This window comes from Dermacentor variabilis, chromosome 11 (assembly GCF_050947875.1).
Source record: "Dermacentor variabilis isolate Ectoservices chromosome 11, ASM5094787v1, whole genome shotgun sequence".
NCBI classification, from domain to species: domain Eukaryota; kingdom Metazoa; phylum Arthropoda; class Arachnida; order Ixodida; family Ixodidae; genus Dermacentor; species Dermacentor variabilis.
This window is the reverse complement of record NC_134578.1, coordinates 44,700,803-44,728,079: the sequence shown is the minus strand read 5'-3', so window position 1 is coordinate 44,728,079 and position 27,277 is coordinate 44,700,803. Positions and strand designations below refer to the sequence as shown.

At 48.8% G+C, this 27,277-nt stretch overlaps 2 protein-coding genes across 2 annotated transcripts; both read right to left on the bottom strand.

The window, feature by feature from the left end:
- Positions 1-371: 371 nt before the first annotated feature.
- On the bottom strand, positions 372-13,143 carry LOC142563228 (neprilysin-1-like). Its single transcript, XM_075673778.1, has 3 exons — positions 13,075-13,143; positions 8,581-8,874; positions 372-1,620 (listed from the first exon to the last, which is right to left on the bottom strand). The coding sequence occupies exons 1-3, from the start codon at positions 13,141-13,143 to the stop codon at positions 646-648; spliced, it is 1,338 nt and encodes a 445-aa protein (XP_075529893.1). The 3' UTR covers positions 372-645.
- Positions 13,144-13,801: 658 nt separating this feature from the next.
- LOC142563227 (neprilysin-1-like) lies at positions 13,802-26,886 on the bottom strand. Its single transcript, XM_075673777.1, has 3 exons — positions 26,818-26,886; positions 22,326-22,619; positions 13,802-15,368 (listed from the first exon to the last, which is right to left on the bottom strand). Exons 1-3 carry the CDS (start codon positions 26,884-26,886, stop codon positions 14,394-14,396), a joined length of 1,338 nt encoding a protein of 445 aa, XP_075529892.1. The 3' UTR covers positions 13,802-14,393.
- Positions 26,887-27,277: the final 391 nt, after the last annotated feature.

The following is a 27,277-nucleotide window of genomic DNA, read 5'->3' as shown; positions in this document are numbered from 1 at the left end:
TTAATCTCACTGCAAGCAGCATGGTGAATAGTTTTCAAGCTTGGGAGTTGAAATATTGTTCATGTAAAATGTCACCGGCATTAGCTTTCTGGGCCACGTGCTTTTTCTAAATTTTCAGCGCTCCGCAGGAACAGTTGCTTCGTCCTTTTAAATACCAGAGTGCCAAAAATATTCGTTTGAACAACATCAGTTTAGATTTCAGTGCTTTCAAATCACTGAAACCAGTATTGACACACACTTTAGTTACTAGAACAAAAAAAGTTCTTAACGTTGTGCCAAAAGCTCGCACGAGACACTTGCCTCCAATGAGAATATGCGAGTTCAGATAAGTTAAATAGCAGCAGCTGTACAGAGCAGAGAAGCAAAAACTTGCAGGAATGTAAGAAAAAGAAATGCAAGCAAACAAGAACGCGATGACTACGGAGCAAAGTAAACACACGTCTAATAGCGCGAGTGGGTCTGTCGGAAATCAAAGGGAAGTAATTAACGAATTAAATCAGGATTTTCGAGACCCTAGTGTGATCATAACACAGTGTAATCACGTTGGTTTCTCACTACTAGGCACGGGGAGTACATCTGAAAATTGGCAACAGAAAAGAAAAATGTTGGCAACCAGTACGGAGCTGCTGAATGAGGTTCCACCGTCTACGTTCCGTGGAAGATGCAGCGCGTCTGCGGGTTCAGTGCTGCTCCGGTGGGACACTTGAACGCTGCCGCGAATTTCTTCTCGTTGGCAACGGGTAAATTGCAACGCAGGGCGGATGCCGGGTAAATGTCCGACACATCCCACCTGTAGGGATTCTTGGCACAGAACTCGAAGCAGCCCGCGACGAAAAACAGCTGCTCCTGCGAGTAGCCGAGCATACCCGGCTGCGTCGGCAGCGAAGCGTACGCCAGGCGGGCCTTCTCGGTGCCGGCAGTGTCCGCGAACACCTCCGACAGCGCGTTGAAGCCGTGGACGTAGCTTTCGGTGTAGTTGTCCAGCTGAGAAATGACGCACCACAGCCTGCCCATGAATCGCTTAAACGACGGGTGCGACCACCATGTGGCAATGTCGCCGGTCCTGGTCCGAGTGCTGAACTGCGGGTCGAAGGCGTGGGACAGCTCGTGACCCAAGACCTTGCCGATGGATCCGTAGATCACCGCCGGGGCCACGCCTGGAGCCACAAACGGCGGCGCAATGATGGCGGGAAGGACGACCATGATGTGGTAGAGATGCAGGTAAAAAGCGTTCACCGCCATCGAGCTCAACGGCAGGTCTTCGCGGTGCACGGCCACCTTTGGGTCCTCGCGGATGAAGCTCTTGTACTTGTCCGACCGCCGATTCCTCGACTTCATGAACCACTGGAAGAAGGGCTGCGACTGGTCCGCCCCCAGGTAATCGTAGAAGGCGTCCAGCGCCTGGCTAGTGTTCAGGTGCGCCGGAACGGCGACGATGGAAAGGAGGCTGTCCACGTGGTCGATGGCGCCCGCGGCGGTGGACTTGTCCATCCACGACAGGGTGGGGAAGTTGCGCCGCGTGGCGTCGCGCACGGCGTTCCACGTGTCCGTGACGTCAAGCACAGCTTGTGAAAGTTCCGCGCTGTCGACGTAAAAGCGGGCAAGGGCGTAGCCGGCCATCTGCAAATTAACGACATGATTACATCGAGCTGTCTATAACTCCACCGCGGTATTTCTTTGCGGCACTGTCGAAGGTGCAGGGCTCCTTAGCTGAATAACGCGCAAGATGTGTTCATCCGCGCCGCGTCGTCTGCTCATGTCTGCTCAGGCCGATACATGTGTAATTGTTGATGGATTGACACACTAAATGTTTTGGCGTTGTAACCGTAAGCTGCACTGGTGTGAATGTGGGGATGACGTGCCCCGTATGCAACGCATCATCACTATTTAATGCTGTGGCGTCCTGTGCTAACCGGAAATAAAACCACTTTTACGGCTGAGCGCCACGTTTGTTGTCCTAGCAGCGTCAAAACAAATAGCCGATTTTAATAACACCGACAAAACATACCCACTGCTTGTGCTCAGCGTGAGATGAGACTGAGCGATGACGGAATTCACCATTTATCTCTTGCTTTCCGGACGGAGAGCCAGTAACGTGTGCCAATTCGGTTAGAAGCGGGTGGTCTGGGCTTTATGGTCGCTGTCATGTCGCCACGTAATCACGTTTAGGTTCATGGTTAGGGTGAGTATTACAGTTACTGGTAGTAACCGCCACAGTAATTCGCCGTATTGGCAATTCCAGAATCGTTACTTTCGTTGGCAACACTGTCCGCATAAAGAACGATGGCCGCGACATCCATGCTCACGGCGGCTCCTTCGTTTGGTGGGGCGCTCACATTTTCGTTTGTCGCGTCGAATCGAGGTATTTCGTCAAGACCTAAAGGGTCCCTGCTGCCCTGCCCACGACGTTATTTAGATCGGTCCCAAGGATCTCAGCGACGAACCCGTGGCAGTAGTTAGCTGTGCGTGCCAAGAATTCGGCCTGCCCAGCGAGCCGCATGAGACTTTTTTTTTTTTAAAGGCAAAGAGCCTTTCATGCGAACCGGAAGGAAAGAGTGTTTGTGCGTTGCGAGCTGCTCCAAAAAAATTAAATAATGGGGTTTTACATGCCAAAACCACTTTATGATTATGAGGCACGCCGCAGTGGAGGACTCCGGAAGTTTCAACCGCCTGGGGTTCTTTAACGTGCACCTAAATCTAAGCACACGGGTGTCTTGGCATTTTGCCCCCATCGAAATACGGACGCCATGGCCGCCGGTTCGAAAGGTGCAGTCACTCGTTCGCAGCGCTGCTCCACCGGCACAGTTATATAGGTTATTTGGCGACCTGCACAGGCAACTCCGGACTTCAACTCGTCTTGTGGTATATCACATATAGCACCTCACAAAAATTTGGAGGACGCTTAAGGTTCGCCTTTAAGAGTGGAACGCGATAGCGTTCAAAGACCCCTTACTGCTTTTGATGCTTCCCGGGAAATGTAACTTACGTCATCGTAACGTTTACCGGTAAACGCTGGCTGCGAACGCTATGCACAAAGGCGAGCTTTCTGGCAGAAATGTGGCACTTGCGTGGGTGAATCTCCTGTTATTGTTTCGCACTTTTAATACTTCAGTCCGAGAAGAGCTAACATAAAGAACAAGCGCTGTCGGCGTCCCCCCCCCCCCCCCCCCATTACATTTGTTTGTGGGAGGTGGTTCTCAGAAGTCCGAGGAATAACATTGTAAAGAATTAAAGACAAGGTATGAGCAACTTTGGCGGTAAAGAAGTGGTTGGGCATGCGTGGTTCAAAATTTGGTTCGAAATTCTTTTCGCCGAGGCAACGTTCGATGCCGGACGCGCACGCTGGACACCGACGCCGGATTTTCTGCGACACGCGTGCTCCTTAACGCTATCGCGCTTTTATATAGGCAGTAATGTCTGTCGCGCTTTCAGAAGATGTATAGATATTCTGCACTGATAGAACCAGACTAAAACCTAGGGCGTGTGGGAATTGATTTTTGCGACCGAATCGAATACAAATTGGATAGTGCCAGAACCGAATGGAATCGAATATCGAATACCTTTCGAATAGGTTTTGAATAATGAATAACCGTTATCACGATAAATATGAAACGATGTCCACATCCGAGTATTCATAAGGTTAGCAAGTTTCTGCCGTTACATAGGACGCCATGAGGCGTCCTTCATTAAAAGCACAAATGGACCATTAGGAGTAAACCAGTAATTTCTTCGCACGCACACAGCTCTTCAGAGAGTGCGAATTATCGCTGCACAGCCTGGAAAGTATGACTACCTTAGTCACGTAGCCTGCTCTGTACGCAAGTTTATATGTTTTTTGCCTGTGCTATGCTCACGTGGGAGAAAACTTACCGTACTTTTGCTCCAATTTCTTTTTGGCACAGTTGACGTGCCGAAAGGTTTGGAAAATATTCGCATTTACGAATACGCACTATTCGATTCGACAACCGAACCGGCACTATTCGATTCGTTTTTGGAAACTTTCGAATATTCGCACACCCCTACCAAAAACTATGAAGTTACCTTGTCAGTGTGATTTTAGATAGAACGACAAACAAATGAAAGCTTCGTTTATGAGCCCGGGTGCACCTTTCTTTCTATAGTTAATTGATCCATTGTGATAAGGTGGTTTGCGTCCGATGAGTGGCGCTTGCTCGGGCTCGCACACGTGTAGTGTTTGTGGTAGGGCCCACACTTGTGAGCACTGCAGACACCTGCATCCCGTAGGCATTCTCGAACCATGGGGAAACGTGAGAAGTGAATAACAACCAATCGGACCAAGGTGGAGTTTCTTCCTAAAGGTCTCCAAAGTTTAGTGAGAGCTTTCTGTTGGGAAAAAATAACTTGTATCAGTGGAAATACATGACTTGGAAACGAGTTGAGCTAGTTGTAACGAAATTTGGCTGTGTACACAGTGTGGGAAAGAAGCCTGGCGTTGCTGTGTGCAGATCGAACGCTCCAAACTAACCGCGTTGAAGGATCTAGAACGGCGCCTTCTGCTTGCAACGCTAAACTGAAGCACGCTATGAAAACGATGGGATGTCTCGCGGCATAACATGTCACGATGGAGTTCAGACCTTGCGAGGTAGTTACAGTGCCTGCAGAGAAACGTACGTTAGCGAGAATAATTCTGCTGTTTAAAGCATTAGTAGCACTAATGCTGGGCCAGAAAACTATAAACGAACAAAACCGAATGGCCCTTAAGAGTACATCACTATAATTTATTAAAGTGCGCCAGCATAATTAAACGAAGTGCATTCCGCGATTTGAAACGCCAGCAAGATATTTAAGCTAAATAAATAGAAAGCACTGGTCTACGCGCCGGGAAGAAAGAAGTCGTTCCGAGTGAAGCGTTGCGAAGAAACCGGTATGGTAGCAGTCGCCTTTTCACGATACGGAAGTTTCTTGACCAAGCCGGTTTCCTATGCGCGTCGTCTGCTTCTTTCGGGAAACGACTAAATTATATATTGGTTTCTTTTCACCGCGATGAAACGCTATAATGGTACAAAAAGTTTTTCAACTTCCGTCCTTGTTTTTTTTTCGGGCTTGTGCGTGGCGGCATTGCGACGATTTGAGAACTGTGAGGCAACGTTGCAGCACACGCTGGGATGTGAGAACCTGAGGCCGAACCAGGCTGAACCTAGATCGGCTGGTTCTCGGCGCGGCCGCTAGGGGGCGAGCATTTACTTGGAGTCGTGACACGAAGAGCATGCTCAAAGGGCCGAACGTGCCACGTGTATCGCTGTAATGTATCATCTACCAATCCAAAATGAACCTCTAATCTAGCCAACAGTGAGGTAGTTACGCCAAGCACCATAAACCGCCGCACGATGTATTGTCTGTGTGCACCTCCTTCGGCAGGGCTGCAAGTTACTTGTGAGAAAAAAAGTATTGGTGGCGTGTGTCGCGCGCGAGGGCCCTACATTCACAGTTCCATAACGTCACTTTGATAAATGACCTGTTTAAAAGATATAAATCTGTTTGGCACGAGTAAAGTGTTGTTGCAAGCTGGCGCCTGTGTACGAATTTTCCTCCTCTGTCACCTTGCCTTTAAAGCGCTGAAGCGAAAATGTAAAGGCTCACCAACTAGCCAAATTTTTTCCCTATTGTGTGTTGTCACGTACGCCAACTAAACGGACAAGTTGGTTCCTGCAGCGCTTGCAATGCGACACTACTTTGTTGTGCTATAGACAGTTTTTTCGTAGGCGCCGCCATATTGTGAACGCAATGGCGCCGCCTATATGAGCAGCGCCATACTGGCTTGGGTGAAAGCGGTTTTTTGCATGGCAGGTATACGCTCGGCGGTAGGTCCTGGCGTTTGTTTTCGCGGTCGTGCGGTCTGTGTAGTATGACGTGCGTCTTCTACATGGCAAACGGTTTTGTGAGACGTGCTGAAGTGGTTTAAGGCGTCGTGGCCGGAATTTCTGTTGGCGTCGAGGTGGACGAAACACGCAGCGCGATGTGTGCGCGCATATTTGAGCCTACGATCGGTCTCGGAGATCAAGTGTGTATTTCTGAATGTGCGAATCACTAATGTGACCTTATTGCAGTATTATCCTCTATTTCTAAGCTGCGGATTAGGAGCCATGAAACATACTCGACGATCGTAACAGCGTGGGTACCGTTCTGCGACGATAGGAGCTGTGATGTTATACTTTGACAAGCGTTCAAACTGTTCGCTGCAGCTTACATTGCGTGACTACTTGGTTCGGTGGATGAAGGTTCCGCCCCTGAATAAAATAGTTTTGGCAAGTAATAGCAGCATACCTTACAGTCTCAATTAGGCTTGTCCAGCAAAGGGACTGTTTACGAACTGCGCGAGCGTCCTAAGCAGTGGTAGGTGCTGGATTACAGATATCTTTGTTCTATATACCGCATGGTCCAAGCATACGGCATCAGCGATTATATATTCAGAAACGTTGTGCGGCGTGACTATGCGAGGTCGTATTGCAGCGTTAGCCCGTTTTCTCTTGCTTTTCGCGAGAAAGAGGATGATAACCGAATTTTTTTTTCGGTTATGTTCGTTCCGTTCTCTACGACGCACTCACACGTATTACGGAAATCTTGTCCTCAAAAATAGGCATCGCATTCTTTTTATGCGATCCTTCTCATATATTATGACTGTATACAGGCCAAAAAGGCAATGCCGAAGCGCACAGCTTACATATGTATCGTGCTGGTTCACCAACCGCAGTGATCGCTGTGTTGAGCAGCGCCATGGGCCTCATGCAGGAAGGCTAGCGTGGGCATATGGTACTTTGAAGCCTACTAGACTTAAAACGCGCGAGAACGATGCCGGTGCATCACAAATATTTGATAGCGCCTGCCGCTTAGATGTTTCGTGGGTGCCTTAGGTTGGCCGTGCACGAGCATGCGCTCTTATGCTTTATGTTTTACTCCCTACGCCAAGCGATCAGATAGTGAGCAGATGTACTATTTCATGCTGCTAATACATAGACACCGGTTTTCTTTGTTGAATTAAAACCGATATAAGCAAAATAGTTTACAACACACACACACACCGCGACTGATAATGTGCGTACACAGCGGCTGACAAAGCGTGTCACATTTTTGCGCCCCCAAGAGATATTTCCGCCTACTGTAGTTACCGATGCACCGAAAGGCTGCCCTGACGACCTTATATGAACGGACATGGCGTAAATTTCACAAATACGATCTAAAACATCTCGAAATCTTTCCGCAGCACGCGACAGCAATACTTTCAAGCAGCGCCGCGCCGGATCGCCAAAGCCAGAGAGGAGGAAAGGCTCTCCGCGCGCCCTATCCTCCTCGTCCGATGAAAAGGTTTATAGAGGAAGAGCGCAGCGTACGCTAACTGAACTGGCTAAACTCAAGCATTTTTTATTCCTTTTTTTTTACTGTGAAGCATTGCCATGGGGAGCCGCACGAGAGCTACTTTTTTTGTGGATAGTGGCTTGAAGGTTGTCGTTTCCCCCAATATTCTGCCAGCCGGGACAATATATCGAGCATAGGGATTCAGGCATTTGTTGGAAGAATGCATCTTTCTGAAGCGGCATCCCAGTCAGCTTAAACTCATTGTTATCGAAGGTGAAATGATAATAAAGAACGGGTCAAAAGGTCAACCCGAGACCGCTGCAAGCCAGCGGTCTCGGGTTTTGCTCGTGTGCGTGTGTGGTGTGCTTCGACGACGACATACTCTGTCGGGTTTCTAACGTGTACGTTTCGGCGCAGAGACTGTTTTATAGGGGAAACCAGCGAGACAAATGCGTACACAGGAGAACACGCGGAAAGGACGAGCACTGGGCTTGTAAGCCCAGTGCTTGTTCTGACCACTTCTCTTGCGTGCTCGTCTTCATGTTTCGTAAGCTTCCTGTTCAATAATTTGTACCAAATAGGCCTGCAAGAAATTCTGCTGTAAAAGCTGGGCTTGAATGCGAGAGCGTGAGCCATTTTGCAAGAATATTGCACAATGCTATATCTAAGGTTCAGGGTACACCACATGACTAAGAATACTAAGCGAGCGCATTGCAAACAAAAAAGCGTCAACACCACTTTCAAAGTTCTAATATTTGAAAATGAATGAACGCAGGACCTTATCTGCAAACTTATAGCTTGTATACTGAATCGTTATGCATTGCAAAAGTTCAATTGTCAATCGTAAATGTTTTCTGCTGTTTCTATGTCTGTGTAGCATATTTCAGACTGACGTTTCAGTTGTCCTGTGCGTTACAATAAAAAGTTCTAGATGGGATGGATGAGTGGCATCAATTTTCTCGAGCGCATATGAAATAAAGAAGAACGTAAACTCAGAAGTTTGACTCAAGCTCTGCCTTGAGCATACGAAGATCAATTTGTTCATGCAGTATGCTAAACTCATAACTTGCGGCGCCTTGTCTAAACCAGCTCGTTAATTTTGTGTACTGAAATAGGCAGCATTTAAGACACATATGACACACAGTAGACTTCAGAGAAGAGGCTTTACGAACGCTTTCCAAGGCCCGGCATGACTTAAAATAAACATGCCTCTATTGACGCGCGTGGCTTTGGTACGCGCAATACAAATCAATCGCAGCATCGCACCTCCTTCACGACGTCGAGGCATATCTGCGCTGCCAAGACACGAGCGTCCACGGGCGCATTCCCGGACATGCAGGTCAACAGCGACGACGACATCCCGGCATTGTGTCTCGCGACGATGTTCCAGCCGCTGAACAGCACGAGATGCGCGTAGCGCGATCGCTTGGCGCTTCTCAGCATCTCGCTCAGCGCGAAGCCCGTTCTGTTGTAGACAAGCACTTTCTCCTCCTTTTGAACCGGCGTGTTCTTCGGCAGGTGCTTGTTGATGGCGTTCAGCAGGGCGTCGGGCGCCACTTCCTGTGCGACGTCGTTTGCCAAAATCCAAAACTGCTTTAACAGGGAAAAAAATATAAACTGGTGTACTAAGCATGAGCCAAGCGGGTTTCTGGCACGAGTATGCTTGAGCAGCAGTCGTCACTTGAATGCTAGTTAGTTAACCCTTGTGATATTGAATCGTACTGTACATAGCTTACGCCACATCGCTCGCCACTTTCGCGCTGTACATAACCCTCGCACAAAAACACATTCGACTCTTTTCGGGCACTTCGCTTTCTACGCTCATGCCGTTCGAATTTGCTTAGCTGCAAACGAAGCGTGCACTTGAAGCGGATGCGTGTTCCAGGCGCGGCGTCAGCTCTGCTCCTCATCGCACGATGCGAAGCGAGTGCGACGCATGCGCGGCCGAGATTGGGTATAGTTGAAGCGAGAGCCACAGGAGGGCATTTGTGTTGAGAAACCTATGCACGTGACATTGTCACAGTCATTGCAGTGCTTGTATTGCCTGTGTGTGTGTATATAGTTCGCCATTTCCTCGGGAATGTTGTTGTTCTGCTGGACCAGAATTGTTCATGCTGCTTTATGCAAACCTGCTTTGTAAGAAAAAAATCTTCCCCCATTCTTTTTTTTTTGCCTGTTAATAGTTTTCAGCTAGGTCGCGAAAGGAATGTTTTTAAAATAAATGGCTTTTACTGTACTGTGTCTTCTTCTTTTGGGGGGTGTAGTAATCGAAGCGACTTGAAACTCGCTGACATCTATCACGTACTCGCTGCTTGGAAGACGCCAAATGCAAATTGAGACTGTATTTAACAAACGCTCCACTACTTAGGTGTAGAAGTAAAGCACTGGTTTTGTGTTCCGAAAAAGCCGAAGTTTCGCCCAAAAGGCAAATTGCCAAATGCGATAGCAAATTAGTAGATAGCTATACAAAGTAAGGATAGTAGTATTTAGTGGCCATACAAACTTGTAAACATTCGCTTGCTAAATTAACGATGATAGAATATGTAAGCGTGACTGAACTAGGACGTAGAAAGAAACTGAGAGCGCTGTCTCTTTGTGCGTGTCTTTCTACGTCCTCGTCCAGTTGCGCTTGCACGTTTTTTCATGGGCTCATACCGAATAGCCCGTCAACGTGTTTTAACTAAATTAACCAGCGCGGTGTCGCGCGCACAGGTAAATATGAACACATCTCGATCGACGAGCGCGGAAACTCTCTGTCAAAGTACAGGGGTGTGAAATCGCGGCAGCAGCTGCGAGCGAATTGACTTTGGTGCATCTGTCGCTTCAACGCCAACGGAACGTCGAAACTCCGCGCATTTGGAGCTACGTGCACTCTGCAAACATCGCTGATCGCTTTCCAGATGAGGCCCGCGTGGGCGCGCAATTTGCGCACTTCACAGATCGCTTGCACGATGCGGCGCGCGCACGGCCTCGCCCTGAGCAGCAGCCGTTGTAGAAGAACGCCCCCTCGCTCCGCACTCGTGCCTCGCGCGCGACGCGAGAGGGCGCGCTTCCAGCCTGCCTTCCAGCCTGCCTTCCAGCCTGCCTTCCAGCCTGCCTTCTAACTTCTAACTGCCTTCCAGCCTGCCTTCCAGCCTGCCTTCTAACTTCTAACTGCCTTCGGCCTTCTGACTTGTGACTTCTGCCTTCTAACTGCCTTCGGCCTTCTGACTTGTGACTTCTGCCTTCTAACTGCCTTCGGCCTTCTGACTTGTGACTTCTGCCTTCTAACTGCCTTCGGCCTTGTGACTTGTGACTTCTGCCTTCTAACTGCCTTCGGCCTTGTGACTTGTGACTTCTGCCTTCTAACTGCCTTCGGCCTTGTGACTTCTGCCTTGTGACTTGTGACTTCTAACTGCCTTGCTCGCACACCCCAGATTGAGCGGATTGAGCCGCGTTCTCCGGCTCACCCTCGCATGCTTACACTCGCACATACAGCTACGGCGCGCGGCGACGATTTTGTCGCCCTTGGACTGTATGTACGGAACCTTACGCTGATGGCAGAAATGAGCCTGGATTGTTTACATAATTGCTATCGCAATAAAACTCATCTTTAGCATCTTTGTCGATAGAACTTAGATATCGGCCGTGGTTGCTTAGTTGTGGGGTTGTTGTGGGGTTGCGCTGCTACGCACGAGATCGCAGGATCGATTCCCGGCGACTGCGGCCGCATTTCGATGCAGCAACGAAATGCCGCATTAAGGATATGCAGCTACGCCCGTGTGCCATTATTTGGGAGCAGCTAAAGAGCCCCTAGCGTTCTAGCGTTAAGCGTTGCCAGGTTCAGATTGGCAGGTTCAGGTTCAGAAATGTGCGGAATATAACCAACCCCTATAATAGCTTTCATTGATTACGAGAAGGCGTTTCATTCAGTCGAGACCTCAGCAGTCAAGGAGGCATTAAGGAATCGGGGTGTAGAGCCATATGTAAAAAATACTGAAATATATCTATAGCGGCTCCACATCCACCGTAGTCCTCCATAAAGAAAGCAACAAAATCCCAATAAAGAAAGGCATCGGGCAGGGAGATACCATCTCTCCAAAGCTATATATTCACAGCGTGTTTACAGGAGGTATTCAGAGACCTGGATCGGGAGGAATTAGGGATAAGAGTTGATGGAGAATACCTTAGTAACTTGCGATTCGCTGATATTGCCTTGCTTAGTAACTCAGGGGACCAATTGCAATGCATGCTCACTGACCTGGAGAGGCAAAACAGAAGGGTGGGTCTAAAAATTAATCTGCAGAAAACTAATCTCGGAACAGTCTCGGAAGAGAACAGCAGTTTACGATAGGCAGCTAGGCACTGGAAGTGGTAAGGGAATACATCTACTTAGGACAGGTAGTGACCGCGGATCCAGATCACGAGTCAAATAATCAGACGAATAAGAATTGGCTGGAGTGCGTTTGGCAGGCATTCTCAGATCATGACCAGCATGTTGCCATTATCCCTCAAGAGAAAAGTGTATAATAGCTGTGTCTTACCAGTACTCACGTACAAGGCAGAAAGCTGGAGGCTTACGTATAGGGTTCTACTTAAATTGGGGACGACGCAACGAGCTATGGGAAGAATGATGGGTGTACCGTTAAGGGATAAGAAAAGAGCAGATTAGGTGAGGGAACAAACGCGAGTTAATGACATCTTAGTTGAAATCAAGAAAAAGAAATGGAGGGGGGGGGGGCATGGGCAGGACATGTAATGAGGGAAAATAACCGATGGTCATTAAGGGTTACGGACTGGATTCCAAGGGAAGGGAAGTGTAGCAGGGGGCGGCAGAAAGTTAGGTGGGCGGATGAGAAGAACTTTGCAGGGACAACATGGCCACAATTAGTCCGCTTATCGGGGTAGTTGAAGTATGGGAGAGGCCTTTGCCCTGCAGTGGGCGTAACCAGGCTGATGATGATGATGATGATGATGATGATGATGATGGAAAAGCCCCATGTGGTCGGCATTAATCCGGAGTCCCCCGCTACGGTATGCCTCATAATCAAATCGTGGTTTTGGCACGTAAAAACTCAGAATTCTGCTCTCACTTTTTAAAGTTGAAGGGGTTGGGTTCAGCCACCTGATGAGGCCAGAATTTTCAAATTATTGCCCTTACTGGCTACACCACAGGTCTAATGATAGTATAACGTAGTCGATAACACGCTGACTGTGAAGATAATGTTACCGGTCCTTGCGTGGATGTTAAAGTTTAAGCAGCTTGCCCAAAGCTTTCAGTGCAATGGCCCGTTCGAAAGGCTACGGTCACGTGCGCAGTTTAGGAGATTGTGCGCCCGCGAGGACACAATCAGCGTTGCCTTTCGCATGGGCTGGTTACTGTTCAAGCTTTATTTTAAGGAAATAGAAAGGATAAAGGAAATGGTAGATTGAGTTTTGGCTTCACTCTCATCTCCTAGAGCATTGCGGGGCCCCGTTGAAGCCAAACGTATCAGCCCTACACGTGATCTCCACGTCAGAGCGCGCGCAACACTCCCCACTCCACAGGCAGAGTCACGGCAGGGTAGGCGAACAAGGGAGCCTCTCGATTGTCTGGAAGAAAACGTTCCCGGCCAATGCGACGAATCTCGGGGGACACGTGTTGGACCGACGCCGCGAGGGAAAAAGTGAAGGGACCGATTTCACGGAGGGCTGGCTTGGCAAGGCTAGTTGCGTGACACAATGCTCACGCCTGGTTTTCGTGCCTTCATGCCAAACGCTGTGTAGCTGGTTAGAACGCACTCGTCCTAGCGCTTCTTGGTCAGCTTCTCCGTCTCTCCTTCTCGTGGACGGCCCAAAAAGCATCCACATGTGTACGAGGCCAGATGTTCTCGGCACCATGCGTCATTTCTTACTGCCGCTCGTTTTTTCGCGAATCGACAGTGAGAAACTTGACGAATTGTGGGCGAGACCGTGGCGTCGACGAAAAAAGGACCGGCCTTTAAGTGCACTTCACCGCTTGTCCATACATGCGCCATAAGTAGCCGGGGAAGGAGGAGGCGAACAGATATGATGATGACAATCCAGGAGGCAGTGAGAGCAAAGGGAACAGCTGCATAACTTTAAGTCCGGAAGGTTGTTTTGGTAAATAAGAGCATTTCTAGCTCGAAAGCATGAGATGGGTCACTTAAAACACGTACATGAACGTGCCCCTCCATACACCATCAATGATGGCAAACGGGCGTGAGCAGTTATGATTCGCACTGTTACCACAGTGTGTAAATGAAAAAAAAGGCAAGGGAAGCCATTTTTAAGGTGAGCTAAGAACGCGACACTTTGGACAAGCATGGCGCTCTGTGTGCCCATTCTCTCTTGTGTACTCTTGTATTTCGGCTAGGACATCTGTCAGTATCTGTCAGTATAAAGCCTCGTTTCTTGCGATCCACCCCCCCCCCCTCCACGTATTTTAGAAAATACTAATCTCACTGCAAGCAGCATAGTGAATAGTTTTCAAGCTTGGGAGTTGAAATATTGTCCATGTAAAATGTCACCGGCATTAGCTTTCTGGGCCACGTGCTTTTTCTAAATTTTCAGCGCTCCCCAGGAACAGTTGCTTCGTCCTTTTAAATACCAGAGTGACAAAAATATTCGTTTGAACAACATCAGTTTAGATTTCAGTGCTTTCAAATCACTGAAACCAGTAGTGACACACACTTTAGTTACTAGAACAAAAAAAGTTCTTAACGTTGTGCCAAAAGCTCGCACGAGACACTTGCCTCCAATGAGAATATGCGAGTTCAGATAAGTTAAATAGCAGCAGCCGTACAGAGCAGAGAAGCAAAAACTTGCAGGAATGTAAGAAAAAGAAATGCAAGCAAACAAGAACGCGATGACTACGGAGCAAAGTAAACACACGTCTAATAGCGCGAGTGGGTCTGTCGGAAATCAAAGGGAAGTAATTAACGAATTAAATCAGGATTTTCGAGACCCTAGTGTGATCATAACACAGTGTAATCACGTTGGTTTCTCACTACTAGGCACGGGGAGTACATCTGAAAATTGGCAACAGAAAAGAAAAATGTTGGCAACCAGTACGGAGCAGCTGAATGAGGTTCCACCGTCTACGTTCCGTGGAAGATGCAGCGCGTCTGCGGGTTCAGTGCTGCTCCGGTGGGACACTTGAACGCTGCCGCGAATTTCTTCTCGTTGGCAACGGGTAAATTGCAACGCAGGGCGGATGCCGGGTAAATGTCCGACACATCCCACCTGTAGGGATTCTTGGCACAGAACTCGAAGCAGCCCGCGACGAAAAACAGCTGCTCCTGCGAGTAGCCGAGCATACCCGGCTGCGTCGGCAGCGAAGCGTACGCCAGGCGGGCCTTCTCGGTGCCGGCAGTGTCCGCGAACACCTCCGACAGCGCGTTGAAGCCGTGGACGTAGCTTTCGGTGTAGTTGTCCAGCTGAGAAATGACGCACCACAGCCTGCCCATGAATCGCTTAAACGACGGGTGCGACCACCATGTGGCAATGTCGCCGGTCCTGGTCCGAGTGCTGAACTGCGGGTCGAAGGCGTGGGACAGCTCGTGACCCAAGACCTTGCCGATGGATCCGTAGATCACCGTCGGGGCCACGCCTGGAGCCACAAACGGCGGCGCAATGATGGCGGGAAGGACGACCATGATGTGGTAGAGATGCAGGTAAAAAGCGTTCACCGCCATCGAGCTCAACGGCAGGTCTTCGCGGTGCACGGCCACCTTTGGGTCCTCGCGGATGAAGCTCTTGTACTTGTCCGACCGCCGATTCCTCGACTTCATGAACCACTGGAAGAAGGGCTGCGACTGGTCCGCCCCCAGGTAATCGTAGAAGGCGTCCAGCGCCTGGCTAGTGTTCAGGTGCGCCGGAACGGCGACGATGGAAAGGAGGCTGTCCACGTGGTCGATGGCGCCCGCGGCGGTGGACTTGTCCATCCAGGACAGGGTGGGGAAGTTGCGCCGCGTGGCGTCGCGCACGGCGTTCCACGTGTCCGTGACGTCAAGCACAGCTTGTGAAAGTTCCGCGCTGTCGACGTAAAAGCGGGCAAGGGCGTAGCCGGCCATCTGCAAATTAACGACATGATTACATCGAGCTGTCTATAACTCCACCGCGGTATTTCTTTGCGGCACTGTCGAAGGTGCAGGGCTCCTTAGCTGAATAACGCGCAAGATGTGTTCATCCGCGCCGCGTCGTCTGCTCATGTCTGCTCAGGCCGATACATGTGTAATTGTTGATGGATTGACACACTAAATGTTTTGGCGTTGTAACCGTAAGCTGCACTGGTGTGAATGTGGGGATGACGTGCCCCGTATGCAACGCATCATCACTATTTAATGCTGTGGCGTCCTGTGCTAACCGGAAATAAAACCACTTTTACGGTTGAGCGCCACGTTTGTTGTCCTAGCAGCGTCAAAACAAATAGCCGATTTTAATAACACCGACAAAACATACCCACTGCTTGTGCTCAGCGTGAGATGAGACTGAGCGATGACGGAATTCACCATTTATCTCTTGCTTTCCGGACAGAGAGCCAGTAACGTGTGCCAATTCGGTTAGAAGCGGGTGGTCTGGGCTTTATGGCCGCTGTCATGTCGCCACGTAATCACGTTTAGGTTCATGGTTAGGGTGAGTATTACAGTTGCTGGTAGTAACCGCCACAGTAATTCGCCGTATTGGCAACTCCAGAATCCGTTACTTTCGTTGGCAACACTGTCCGCATAAAAAACGATGGCCGCGACATCCATGCTCACGGCGGCTCCTTCGTTTGGTGGGGCGCTCACATTTTCGTTTGTCGCGTCGAATCGAGGTATTTCGTCAAGGCCTAAAGGGTCCCTGCTGCCCATCACGTTATTTAGATCGGTCCCAAGGATCTCAGCGACGAACCCGTGGCAGTAGTTAGCTGTGCGTGCCAAGAATTCGGCCTGCCCAGCGAGCCGCATGAGTCTTTTTTTTTTTTAAAGGCAAAGAGCCTTTCATGCGAACCGGAAGGAAAGAGTGTTTGTGCGTTGCGAGCTGCTCCAAAAAAATTAAATAAGGGGGTTTTACATGCCAAAACCACTGATTATGAGGCACGCCGCAGTGGAGGACTCCGGAAGTTTCAACCGCCTGGGGTTCTTTAACGTGCACCTAAATCTAAGCACACGGGTGTCTTGGCATTTTGCCGCCATTGAAATACGGACGCCATGGCCGCCGGTTCGAAAGGTGCAGTCACTCGTTCGCAGCGCTGCTCCACCGGCACAGTCATATAGGTTACTTGGCGACCTGCGCAGGCAACTCCGGACTGCAACTCGTCTTGTGGTATATCACATATGGCACCTCACAAAAATTTGGAGGACGCTTAAGGTTCGCCTTTAAGAGTGGAACGCGATAGCGTTCAAAGACCCCTTACTGCTTTTGATGCTTCCCGGGAAATGTAACTTACGTCATCGTAACGTTTACCGGTAAACGCTGGCTGCGAACGCTATGCACAAAGGCGAGCTTTCTGGCAGAAATGTGGCACTTGCGTGGGTGAATCTCCTGTTATTGTTTCGCACTTTTAATACTTCAGTCCGAGAAGAGCTAACATAAAGAACAAGCGCTGTCGGCGTCCCCCCCCCCCCCCCCCCCCCATTACATTTGTTTGTGGGAGGTGGTTCTCAGAAGTCCGAGGAATAACATTGTAAAGAATTAAAGACAAGGTATGAGCAACTTTGGCGGTAAAGAAGTGGTTGGGCATGCGTGGTTCAAAATTTGGTTCGAAATTCTTTTCGCCGAGGCAACGTTCGATGCCGGACGCGCACGCTGGACACCGACGCCGGATTTTCTGCGACACGCGTGCTCCTTAACGCTATCGCGCTTTTATATAGGCAGTAATGTCTGTCGCGCTTTCAGAAGATGTATAGATATTCTGCACTGATAGAACCAGACTAAAACCTAGGGCGTGTGGGAATTGATTTTTGCGACCGAATCGAATACAAATTGGATAGTGCCAGAACCGAATGGAATCGAATATCGAATACCTTTCGAATAGGTTTTGAATAATGAATAACCGTTATCACGATAAATATGAAACGATGTCCACATCCGAGTATTCATAAGGTTAGCAAGTTTCTGCCGTTACATAGGACGCCATGAGGCGTCCTTCATTAAAAGCACAAATGGACCATTAGGAGTAAACCAGTAATTTCTTCGCACGCACACAGCTCTTCAGAGAGTGCGAATTATCGCTGCACAGCCTGGAAAGTATGACTACCTTAGTCACGTAGCCTGCTCTGTACGCAAGTTTATATGTTTTTTGCCTGTGCTATGCTCACGTGGGAGAAAACTTACCGTACTTTTGCTCCAATTTCTTTTTGGCACAGTTGACGTGCCGAAAGGTTTGGAAAATATTCGCATTTACGAATACGCACTATTCGATTCGACAACCGAACCGGCACTATTCGATTCGTTTTTGGAAACTTTCGAATATTCGCACACCCCTACCAAAAACTATGAAGTTACCTTGTCAGTGTGATTTTAGATAGAACGACAAACAAATGAAAGCTTCGTTTATGAGCCCGGGTGCACCTTTCTTTCTATAGTTAACTGATCCATTGTGATAAGGTGGTTTGCGTCCGATGAGTGGCGCTTGCTCGGGCTCGCACACGTGTAGTGTTTGTGGTAGGGCCCACACTTGTGAGCACTGCAGACACCTGCATCCCGTAGGCATTCTCGAACCATGGGGAAACGTGAGAAGTGAATAACAACCAATCGGACCAAGATGGAGTTTCTTCCTAAAGGTCTCCAAAGTTTAGTGAGAGCTTTCTGTTGGGAAAAAATAACTTGTATCAGTGGAAATACATGACTTGGAAACGAGTTGAGCTAGTTGTAACGAAATTTGGCTGTGTACACAGTGTGGGAAAGAAGCCTGGCGTTGCTGTGTGCAGATCGAACGCTCCAAACTAACCGCGTTGAAGGATCTAGAACGGCGCCTTCTGCTTGCAACGCTAAACTGAAGCACGCTATGAAAACGATGGGATGTCTCGCGGCATAACATGTCACGATGGAGTTCAGACCTTGCGAGGTAGTTACTGTGCCTGCAGAGAAACGTACGTTAGCGAGAATAATTCTGCTGTTTAAAGCATTAGTAGCACTAATGCTGGGCCAGAAAACTATAAACGAACAAAACCGAATGGCCCTTAAGAGTACATCACTATAATTTATTAAAGTGCGCCAGCATAATTAAACGAAGTGCATTCCGCGATTTGAAACGCCAGCAAGATATTTAAGCTAAATAAATAGAAAGCACTGGTCTACGCGCCGGGAAGAAAGAAGTCGTTCCGAGTGAAGCGTTGCGAAGAAACCGGTATGGTAGCAGTCGCCTTTTCACGATACGGAAGTTTCTTGACCAAGCCGGTTTCCTATGCGCGTCGTCGACTGCTTCTTTCGGGAAACGACTAGATTACATATTGGTTTCTTTCCACCGCGATGAAACACTATAGTGGTAAAAAAGTTTTTCAACTTCCGTCCTTGTTTTTTTCGGGCTTGTGCGTGGCGGCATTGCGACGATTTGAGAACTGTGAGGCAACGTTGCAGCACACGCTGTGATGTGAGAACCTGAGGCCGAACCAGGCTGAACCTAGATCGGCTGGTTCTCGGCGCGGCCGCTAGGGGGCGAGCATTTACTTGGAGTCGTGACACGAAGAGCATGCTCAAAGGGCCGAACGTGCCACGTGTATCGCTGTAATGTATCATCTACCAATCCAAAATGAACCTCTAATCTAGCCAACAGTGAGGTAGTTACGCCAAGCACTATAAACCGCCGCACGATGTATTGTCTGTGTGCACCTCCTTCGGCAGGGCTGCAAGTTACTTGTGAGAAAAAAAGTATTGGTGGCGTGTGTCGCGCGCGAGGGCCCTACGTTCACAGTTCCATAACGTCAGTTTGATAAATGACCTGTTTAAAAGATATAAATCTGTTTGGCACGAGTAAAGTGTTGTTGGAAGCTGGCGCCTGTGTACGAATTTTCCTCCTCTGTCACCTTGCCTTTAAAGCGCTGAAGCGAAAATGGAAAGGCTCACCAACTAGCCAAATTTTTTCCCTAATGTGTGTTGTCACGTACGCCAACTAAACGGACAAGTTGGTTCCTGCAGCGCTTGCAATGCGACACTACTTTGTTGTGCTATAGACAGTTTTTTCGTAGGCGCCGCCATATTGTGAACGCAATGGCGCCGCCTATATATGAGCAGCACCATACTGGCTTGGGTGAAAGCGGTTTTTTGCATGGCAGGTATACGCTCGGCGGTAGGTCCTGGCGTTTGTTTTCGCGGTCGTGCGGTCTGTGTAGTATGACGTGCGTCTTCTACATGGCAAACGGTTTTGTGAGACGTGCTGAAGTGGTTTAAGGCGTCGTGGCCGGAATTTCTGTTGGCGTCGAGGTGGACGAAACACGCAGCGCGATGTGTGCGCGCATATTTGAGCCTACGATCGGTCTCGGAGATCAAGTGTGTATTTCTGAATGTGCGAATCACTAATGTGACCTTATTGCAGTATTATCCTCTATTTCTAAGCTGCGGATTAGGAGCCATGAAACATACTCGACGATCGTAACAGCGTGGGTACCGTTCTGCGACGATAGGAGCTGTGATGTTATACTTTGACAAGCGTTCAAACTGTTCGCTGCAGCTTACATTGCGTGACTACTTGGTTCGGTGGATGAAGGTTCCGCCCCTGAATAAAATAGTTTTGGCAAGTAATAGCAGCATACCTTACAGTCTCAATTAGGCTTGTCCAGCAAAGGGACTGTTTACGAACTGCGCGAGCGTCCTAAGCAGTGGTAGGTGCTGGATTACAGATATCTTTGTTCTATATACCGCATGGTCCAAGCATACGGCATCAGCGATTATATATTCAGAAACGTTGTGCGGCGTGACTATGCGAGGTCGTATTGCAGCGTTAGCCCGTTTTCTCTTGCTTTTCGCGAGAAAGAGGATGATAACCGAATTTTTTTTTCGGTTATGTTCGTTCCGTTCTCTACGACGCACTCACACGTATTACGGAAATCTTGTCCTCAAAAATAGGCATCGCATTCTTTTTATGCGATCCTTCTCATATATTATGACTGTATACAGGCCAAAAAGGCAATGCCGAAGCGCACAGCTTACATATGTATCGTGCTGGTTCACCAACCGCAGTGATCGCTGTGTTGAGCAGCGCCATGGGCCTCATGCAGGAAGGCTAGCGTGGGCATATGGTACTTTGAAGCCTACTAGACTTAAAACGCGCGAGAACGATGCCGGTGCATCACAAATATTTGATAGCGCCTGCCGCTTAGATGTTTCGTGGGTGCCTTAGGTTGGCCGTGCACGAGCATGCGCTCTTATGCTTTATGTTTTACTCCCTACGCCAAGCGATCAGATAGTGAGCAGATGTACTATTTCATGCTGCTAATACATAGACACCGGTTTTCTTTGTTGAATTAAAACCGATATAAGCAAAATAGTTTACAACACACACACACACCGCGACTGATAATGTGCGTACACAGCGGCTGACAAAGCGTGTCACATTTTTGCGCCCCCAAGAGATATTTCCGCCTACTGTAGTTACCGATGCACCGAAAGGCTGCCCTGACGACCTTATATGAACGGACATGGCGTAAATTTCACAAATACGATCTAAAACATCTCGAAATCTTTCCGCAGCACGCGACAGCAATACTTTCAAGCAGCGCCGCGCCGGATCGCCAAAGCCAGAGAGGAGGAAAGGCTCTCCGCGCGCCCTATCCTCCTCGTCCGATGAAAAGGTTTATAGAGGAAGAGCGCAGCGTACGCTAACTGAACTGGCTAAACTCAAGCATTTTTTATTCCTTTTTTTTTACTGTGAAGCATTGCCATGGGGAGCCGCACGAGAGCTACTTTTTTTGTGGATAGTGGCTTGAAGGTTGTCGTTTCCCCCAATATTCTGCCAGCCGGGACAATATATCGAGCATAGGGATTCAGGCATTTGTTGGAAGAATGCATCTTTCTGAAGCGGCATCCCAGTCAGCTTAAACTCATTGTTATCGAAGGTGAAATGATAATAAAGAACGGGTCAAAAGGTCAACCCGAGACCGCTGCAAGCCAGCGGTCTCGGGTTTTGCTCGTGTGCGTGTGTGGTGTGCTTCGACGACGACATACTCTGTCGGGTTTCTAACGTGTACGTTTCGGCGCAGAGACTGTTTTATAGGGGAAACCAGCGAGACAAATGCGTACACAGGAGAACACGCGGAAAGGACGAGCACTGGGCTTGTAAGCCCAGTGCTTGTTCTGACCACTTCTCTTGCGTGCTCGTCTTCATGTTTCGTAAGCTTCCTGTTCAATAATTTGTACCAAATAGGCCTGCAAGAAATTCTGCTGTAAAAGCTGGGCTTGAATGCGAGAGCGTGAGCCATTTTACAAGAATATTGCACAATGCTATATCTAAGGTTCAGGGTACACCACATGACTAAGAATACTAAGCGAGCGCATTGCAAACAAAAAAGCGTCAACACCACTTTCAAAGTTCTAATATTTGAAAATGAATGAACGCAGGACCTTATCTGCAAACTTATAGCTTGTATACTGAATCGTTATGCATTGCAAAAGTTCAATTGTCAATCGTAAATGTTTTCTGCTGTTTCTATGTCTGTGTAGCATATTTCAGACTGACGTTTCAGTTGTCCTGTGCGTTACAATAAAAAGTTCTAGATGGGATGGATGAGTGGCATCAATTTTCTCGAGCGCATATGAAATAAAGAAGAACGTAAACTCAGAAGTTTGACTCAAGCTCTGCCTTGAGCATACGAAGATCAATTTGTTCATGCAGTATGCTAAACTCATAACTTGCGGCGCCTTGTCTAAACCAGCTCGTTAATTTTGTGTACTGAAATAGGCAGCATTTAAGACACATATGACACACAGTAGACTTCAGAGAAGAGGCTTTACGAACGCTTTCCAAGGCCCGGCATGACTTAAAATAAACATGCCTCTATTGACGCGCGTGGCTTTGGTACGCGCAATACAAATCAATCGCAGCATCGCACCTCCTTCACGACGTCGAGGCATATCTGCGCTGCCAAGACACGAGCGTCCACGGGCGCATTCCCGGACATGCAGGTCAACAGCGACGACGACATCCCGGCATTGTGTCTCGCGACGATGTTCCAGCCGCTGAACAGCACGAGATGCGCGTAGCGCGATCGCTTGGCGCTTCTCAGCATCTCGCTCAGCGCGAAGCCCGTTCTGTTGTAGACAAGCACTTTCTCCTCCTTTTGAACCGGCGTGTTCTTCGGCAGGTGCTTGTTGATGGCGTTCAGCAGGGCGTCGGGCGCCACTTCCTGTGCGACGTCGTTTGCCAAAATCCAAAACTGCTTTAACAGGGAAAAAAATATAAACTGGTGTACTAAGCATGAGCCAAGCGGGTTTCTGGCACGAGTATGCTTGAGCAGCAGTCGTCACTTGAATGCTAGTTAGTTAACCCTTGTGATATTGAATCGTACTGTACATAGCTTACGCCACATCGCTCGCCACTTTCGCGCTGTACATAACCCTCGCACAAAAACACATTCGACTCTTTTCGGGCACTTCGCTTTCTACGCTCATGCCGTTCGAATTTGCTTAGCTGCAAACGAAGCGTGCACTTGAAGCGGATGCGTGTTCCAGGCGCGGCGTCAGCTCTGCTCCTCATCGCACGATGCGAAGCGAGTGCGACGCATGCGCGGCCGAGATTGGGTATAGTTGAAGCGAGAGCCACAGGAGGGCATTTGTGTTGAGAAACCTATGCACGTGACATTGTCACAGTCATTGCAGTGCTTGTATTGCCTGTGTGTGTGTATATAGTTCGCCATTTCCTCGGGAATGTTGTTGTTCTGCTGGACCAGAATTGTTCATGCTGCTTTATGCAAACCTGCTTTGTAAGAAAAAAATCTTCCCCCATTCTTTTTTTTTTGCCTGTTAATAGTTTTCAGCTAGGTCGCGAAAGGAATGTTTTTAAAATAAATGGCTTTTACTGTACTGTGTCTTCTTCTTTTGGGGGGTGTAGTAATCGAAGCGACTTGAAACTCGCTGACATCTATCACGTACTCGCTGCTTGGAAGACGCCAAATGCAAATTGAGACTGTATTTAACAAACGCTCCACTACTTAGGTGTAGAAGTAAAGCACTGGTTTTGTGTTCCGAAAAAGCCGAAGTTTCGCCCAAAAGGCAAATTGCCAAATGCGATAGCAAATTAGTAGATAGCTATACAAAGTAAGGATAGTAGTATTTAGTGGCCATACAAACTTGTAAACATTCGCTTGCTAAATTAACGATGATAGAATATGTAAGCGTGACTGAACTAGGACGTAGAAAGAAACTGAGAGCGCTGTCTCTTTGTGCGTGTCTTTCTACGTCCTCGTCCAGTTGCGCTTGCACGTTTTTTCATGGGCTCATACCGAATAGCCCGTCAACGTGTTTTAACTAAATTAACCAGCGCGGTGTCGCGCGCACAGGTAAATATGAACACATCTCGATCGACGAGCGCGGAAACTCTCTGTCAAAGTACAGGGGTGTGAAATCGCGGCAGCAGCTGCGAGCGAATTGACTTTGGTGCATCTGTCGCTTCAACGCCAACGGAACGTCGAAACTCCGCGCATTTGGAGCTACGTGCACTCTGCAAACATCGCTGATCGCTTTCCAGATGAGGCCCGCGTGGGCGCGCAATTTGCGCACTTCACAGATCGCTTGCACGATGCGGCGCGCGCACGGCCTCGCCCTGAGCAGCAGCCGTTGTAGAAGAACGCCCCCTCGCTCCGCACTCGTGCCTCGCGCGCGACGCGAGAGGGCGCGCTTCCAGCCTGCCTTCCAGCCTGCCTTCCAGCCTGCCTTCCAGCCTGCCTTCTAACTTCTAACTGCCTTCCAGCCTGCCTTCCAGCCTGCCTTCTAACTTCTAACTGCCTTCGGCCTTCTGACTTGTGACTTCTGCCTTCTAACTGCCTTCGGCCTTCTGACTTGTGACTTCTGCCTTCTAACTGCCTTCGGCCTTCTGACTTGTGACTTCTGCCTTCTAACTGCCTTCGGCCTTGTGACTTGTGACTTCTGCCTTCTAACTGCCTTCGGCCTTGTGACTTGTGACTTCTGCCTTCTAACTGCCTTCGGCCTTGTGACTTCTGCCTTGTGACTTGTGACTTCTAACTGCCTTGCTCGCACACCCCAGATTGAGCGGATTGAGCCGCGTTCTCCGGCTCACCCTCGCATGCTTACACTCGCACATACAGCTACGGCGCGCGGCGACGATTTTGTCGCCCTTGGACTGTATGTACGGAACCTTACGCTGATGGCAGAAATGAGCCTGGATTGTTTACATAATTGCTATCGCAATAAAACTCATCTTTAGCATCTTTGTCGATAGAACTTAGATATCGGCCGTGGTTGCTTAGTTGTGGGGTTGTTGTGGGGTTGCGCTGCTACGCACGAGATCGCAGGATCGATTCCCGGCGACTGCGGCCGCATTTCGATGCAGCAACGAAATGCCGCATTAAGGATATGCAGCTACGCCCGTGTGCCATTATTTGGGAGCAGCTAAAGAGCCCCTAGCGTTCTAGCGTTAAGCGTTGCCAGGTTCAGATTGGCAGGTTCAGGTTCAGAAATGTGCGGAATATAACCAACCCCTATAATAGCTTTCATTGATTACGAGAAGGCGTTTCATTCAGTCGAGACCTCAGCAGTCAAGGAGGCATTAAGGAATCGGGGTGTAGAGCCATATGTAAAAAATACTGAAATATATCTATAGCGGCTCCACATCCACCGTAGTCCTCCATAAAGAAAGCAACAAAATCCCAATAAAGAAAGGCATCGGGCAGGGAGATACCATCTCTCCAAAGCTATATATTCACAGCGTGTTTACAGGAGGTATTCAGAGACCTGGATCGGGAGGAATTAGGGATAAGAGTTGATGGAGAATACCTTAGTAACTTGCGATTCGCTGATATTGCCTTGCTTAGTAACTCAGGGGACCAATTGCAATGCATGCTCACTGACCTGGAGAGGCAAAACAGAAGGGTGGGTCTAAAAATTAATCTGCAGAAAACTAATCTCGGAACAGTCTCGGAAGAGAACAGCAGTTTACGATAGGCAGCTAGGCACTGGAAGTGGTAAGGGAATACATCTACTTAGGACAGGTAGTGACCGCGGATCCAGATCACGAGTCAAATAATCAGACGAATAAGAATTGGCTGGAGTGCGTTTGGCAGGCATTCTCAGATCATGACCAGCATGTTGCCATTATCCCTCAAGAGAAAAGTGTATAATAGCTGTGTCTTACCAGTACTCACGTACAAGGCAGAAAGCTGGAGGCTTACGTATAGGGTTCTACTTAAATTGGGGACGACGCAACGAGCTATGGGAAGAATGATGGGTGTACCGTTAAGGGATAAGAAAAGAGCAGATTAGGTGAGGGAACAAACGCGAGTTAATGACATCTTAGTTGAAATCAAGAAAAAGAAATGGAGGGGGGGGGCATGGGCAGGACATGTAATGAGGGAAAATAACCGATGGTCATTAAGGGTTACGGACTGGATTCCAAGGGAAGGGAAGTGTAGCAGGGGGCGGCAGAAAGTTAGGTGGGCGGATGAGAAGAACTTTGCAGGGACAACATGGCCACAATTAGTCCGCTTATCGGGGTAGTTGAAGTATGGGGGAGGCCTTTGCCCTGCAGTGGGCGTAACCAGGCTGATGATGATGATGATGATGATGATGATGATGATGGAAAAGCCCCATGTGGTCGGCATTAATCCGGAGTCCCCCGCTACGGTATGCCTCATAATCAAATCGTGGTTTTGGCACGTAAAAACTCAGAATTCTGCTCTCACTTTTTAAAGTTGAAGGGGTTGGGTTCAGCCACCTGATGAGGCCAGAATTTTCAAATTATTGCCCTTACTGGCTACACCACAGGTCTAATGATAGTATAACGTAGTCGATAACACGCTGACTGTGAAGATAATGTTACCGGTCCTTGCGTGGATGTTAAAGTTTAAGCAGCTTGCCCAAAGCTTTCAGTGCAATGGCCCGTTCGAAAGGCTACGGTCACGTGCGCAGTTTAGGAGATTGTGCGCCCGCGAGGACACAATCAGCGTTGCCTTTCGCATGGGCTGGTTACTGTTCAAGCTTTATTTTAAGGAAATAGAAAGGATAAAGGAAATGGTAGATTGAGTTTTGGCTTCACTCTCATCTCCTAGAGCATTGCGGGGCCCCGTTGAAGCCAAACGTATCAGCCCTACACGTGATCTCCACGTCAGAGCGCGCGCAACACTCCCCACTCCACAGGCAGAGTCACGGCAGGGTAGGCGAACAAGGGAGCCTCTCGATTGTCTGGAAGAAAACGTTCCCGGCCAATGCGACGAATCTCGGGGGACACGTGTTGGACCGACGCCGCGAGGGAAAAAGTGAAGGGACCGATTTCACGGAGGGCTGGCTTGGCAAGGCTAGTTGCGTGACACAATGCTCACGCCTGGTTTTCGTGCCTTCATGCCAAACGCTGTGTAGCTGGTTAGAACGCACTCGTCCTAGCGCTTCTTGGTCAGCTTCTCCGTCTCTCCTTCTCGTGGACGGCCCAAAAAGCATCCACATGTGTACGAGGCCAGATGTTCTCGGCACCATGCGTCATTTCTTACTGCCGCTCGTTTTTTCGCGAATCGACAGTGAGAAACTTGACGAATTGTGGGCGAGACCGTGGCGTCGACGAAAAAAGGACCGGCCTTTAAGTGCACTTCACCGCTTGTCCATACATGCGCCATAAGTAGCCGGGGAAGGAGGAGGCGAACAGATATGATGATGACAATCCAGGAGGCAGTGAGAGCAAAGGGAACAGCTGCATAACTTTAAGTCCGGAAGGTTGTTTTGGTAAATAAGAGCATTTCTAGCTCGAAAGCATGAGATGGGTCACTTAAAACACGTACATGAACGTGCCCCTCCATACACCATCAATGATGGCAAACGGGCGTGAGCAGTTATGATTCGC

Coding starts and splice junctions, on each gene's coding strand:
- LOC142563228 (XM_075673778.1), bottom strand. CDS start 13,143: ATGTGGATGCTTTTTGGGCCGTCCACGAGAAGGAGAGACGGAGAAGCT. Junction 8,875..13,074: donor ACCAAGAAGCGCTAGGACGA/GTGCGTTCTAAC, acceptor GACGTCGCACAG/GAAGTGGCGCCCGACGCCCT. Junction 1,621..8,580: donor GCCTCGACGTCGTGAAGGAG/GTGCGATGCTGC, acceptor GTTAATTTGCAG/ATGGCCGGCTACGCCCTTGC.
- LOC142563227 (XM_075673777.1), bottom strand. CDS start 26,886: ATGTGGATGCTTTTTGGGCCGTCCACGAGAAGGAGAGACGGAGAAGCT. Junction 22,620..26,817: donor ACCAAGAAGCGCTAGGACGA/GTGCGTTCTAAC, acceptor GACGTCGCACAG/GAAGTGGCGCCCGACGCCCT. Junction 15,369..22,325: donor GCCTCGACGTCGTGAAGGAG/GTGCGATGCTGC, acceptor GTTAATTTGCAG/ATGGCCGGCTACGCCCTTGC.